Source organism: Austrofundulus limnaeus, unplaced genomic scaffold (assembly GCF_001266775.1).
Source record: "Austrofundulus limnaeus strain Quisiro unplaced genomic scaffold, Austrofundulus_limnaeus-1.0 Scaffold195, whole genome shotgun sequence".
Lineage (NCBI taxonomy): Eukaryota > Metazoa > Chordata > Actinopteri > Cyprinodontiformes > Rivulidae > Austrofundulus > Austrofundulus limnaeus.
The window spans coordinates 915,437-917,610 of NW_013952597.1; the positions used below are offsets into that span (position 1 = coordinate 915,437).

Consider the following 2,174-nt stretch of genomic DNA (forward strand, 5'->3'; position numbering starts at 1 on the left):
GATTACTTCCTACTTGCGAGCGCCCCCTCTGGTGGGGAAACCTTTTTCAGGGATACAAACTTTTTCAGAACACCGGTAGACGGCAGCCATTACAGACGAACATGTGTTTGTTGTTGTTCGAGGAGCGGCTCGGTCACACACTAATGTCATTAGTTTGTTATCATTACTAAGGTGCAGGACTGATTTTTACGACGCGGTCTCATTTCTGGGCTTAGGCATTTTGTGAATGAAGCCGATATTTCAGTTAAAATACATAAGTTAAAAACATTTAACCAAGTATAATACTACCCCACAACTTTATGGATAATTTTATGGATTAAATTTTACGTATTATACTTGTACCGTAATAATTCCCTCGGAAATAAATCTGTAGATTAATCCTCCAGACACTCACTGGCTCTGTGTCATATCAAAAAAAGAAAGAAAAATGGAATCAGCTCATTTCACTCGCCACTCCACCTTTGTGTTTTCTTTGAATGCTTATGAATGAGGCTATAAAAATGATACCAAACTCGTGGAGTTTAAATCTTAAAACTCCACTCTTTGTTGTTCTTTTAATTTCACGTGTCCTGGATGACTGTGTATCCACAGCAACAGATGTCAACATTAGCATCGGGCCATTTCTATTCCAGTCAGGGACGCTTTTCTCATCATCTTCTTCAGAGCTTTCTGTGTGAGCAGCAGATTCTCCTCTCTGTGACTGGTTCATATTTGTACATCTGGATGTTTATATTTAGTTTCATAGTGAAATCTGATTCAGTATTACAGATTGTTTGTCCACAATGACGTCACATAATAACAGATAATTCTTAAAAACAAGAATTGTGATTTTTTTTTGGTTCTGCTTTGTAGCCTCGTGTAGCAGGTCCTAGTTTTTTATTTTTTTTTCATTACAGTTGTTAATAATTTAAATCAGAATTTTAATTACAACATTGTATGAATGCAAAATATGCTAAACACATTTTTTTCCTTTATTTGACCTTCAAACAATTACAGCTTTATAATTTCTTATTGAAAGTTAGTCTAAAACTAACTATTTTAGTGTGCTAAATTGAATAGACTAAAATGCCTGGGCTTAAACAAAAGTTCTGGAAAACCTAAAAAAACAAACTAAAAAGATTTAACAGCATCGTTTTACCTAAAGACTTCTAGAGGAGCCAATACTGTAGCCAGTATGTCTGCGACATCTTTAAAACCAGTGAGTGTGGTGAGGGTGATGGTTAAAATCCAGGCGAATCGCAGGAGAACATCCTCCACAATGGCACAGTAATAATAAGCCTGGAGGGTGGGGGAACACAGAAACACAGCTGGGTTACAGGAAGTTCTCAGGAAATCAAACCTTTCTCCTTCTTTAGCAGATACCTTATGTGGGTAGACTATCTCCTCTCTTAGGAAGGTATTCTCTCCTGCGTTGCGGTCAAACAGGCCCCAGTCCATCTTCAGATCCCAGATCAGTGTATAACATGAGCTGATCACCAAACAGGCAATGTAGAGATAGAAGTAGATCTGGGATTCAGGGTGAGTGTCTGACAAACAGAGATACAACCTTGGGTCAGTATCTGAGTTTCCCTAGACTTCTGAAGACTTTTTACAGACTTAGACCAAAGCTACTTACCAGACTGATTTGAAGCATCATTCTCTATTCAAGATAAAACTTTTTTTCAAGCAACATTTCAACATTTTTTACGTATCAAAGTCTGAAAAAAGTGACACATTTGTAAACACCCCTGACTCAGTCGTAGAACCTTGTGCTGCAGTTCTAGCTGCAAGTCTTTGGAGGTTCATCTCTACCAGCTTTGCACATCAACAAACTGAAATATTGGCTTGTTCTCATTCAGTCTTCAAATTATACAGTGACAATTGGGGTGAYTGACTGTTTTTTCACAAGACACGTCTCATCCAACATAAAAATCAATTATATATTTTCAGTGGTGGGCACCAGCCCACTAAAGCATAAATCCTCTAATTGTGGACCAAAATATTTCATTTACACTTCAGCGGTCTTACTAATTTTTATAATTCATAAGCAGATTTGCACTTTCTAAAATTAAAATGCAGTACCACTAATAACTAATTATCTACCAGTCATCATTATCTTGAACAGCACCCCCAACAGCACCCCTCCCAGATAAACACACTTATTGTGAAGGTATACATCCTGCTGACTGTTGCTT

At 37.5% G+C, this 2,174-nt stretch overlaps 1 protein-coding gene across 1 annotated transcript in view; it reads right to left on the reverse strand.

Moving 5' to 3' along the window:
• LOC106524673 (xenotropic and polytropic retrovirus receptor 1 homolog) overlaps positions 1-2,174 on the reverse strand; it is a gene marked incomplete in the record, with an annotated part of 79,454 nt that overhangs the window by 10,057 nt on the left and 67,223 nt on the right. Inside the window, 2 exon segments of the mRNA XM_014018574.1 lie at positions 1,139-1,278; positions 1,363-1,526. Of these exon segments, the coding sequence (XP_013874028.1) occupies positions 1,139-1,278; positions 1,363-1,526 (304 nt within the window).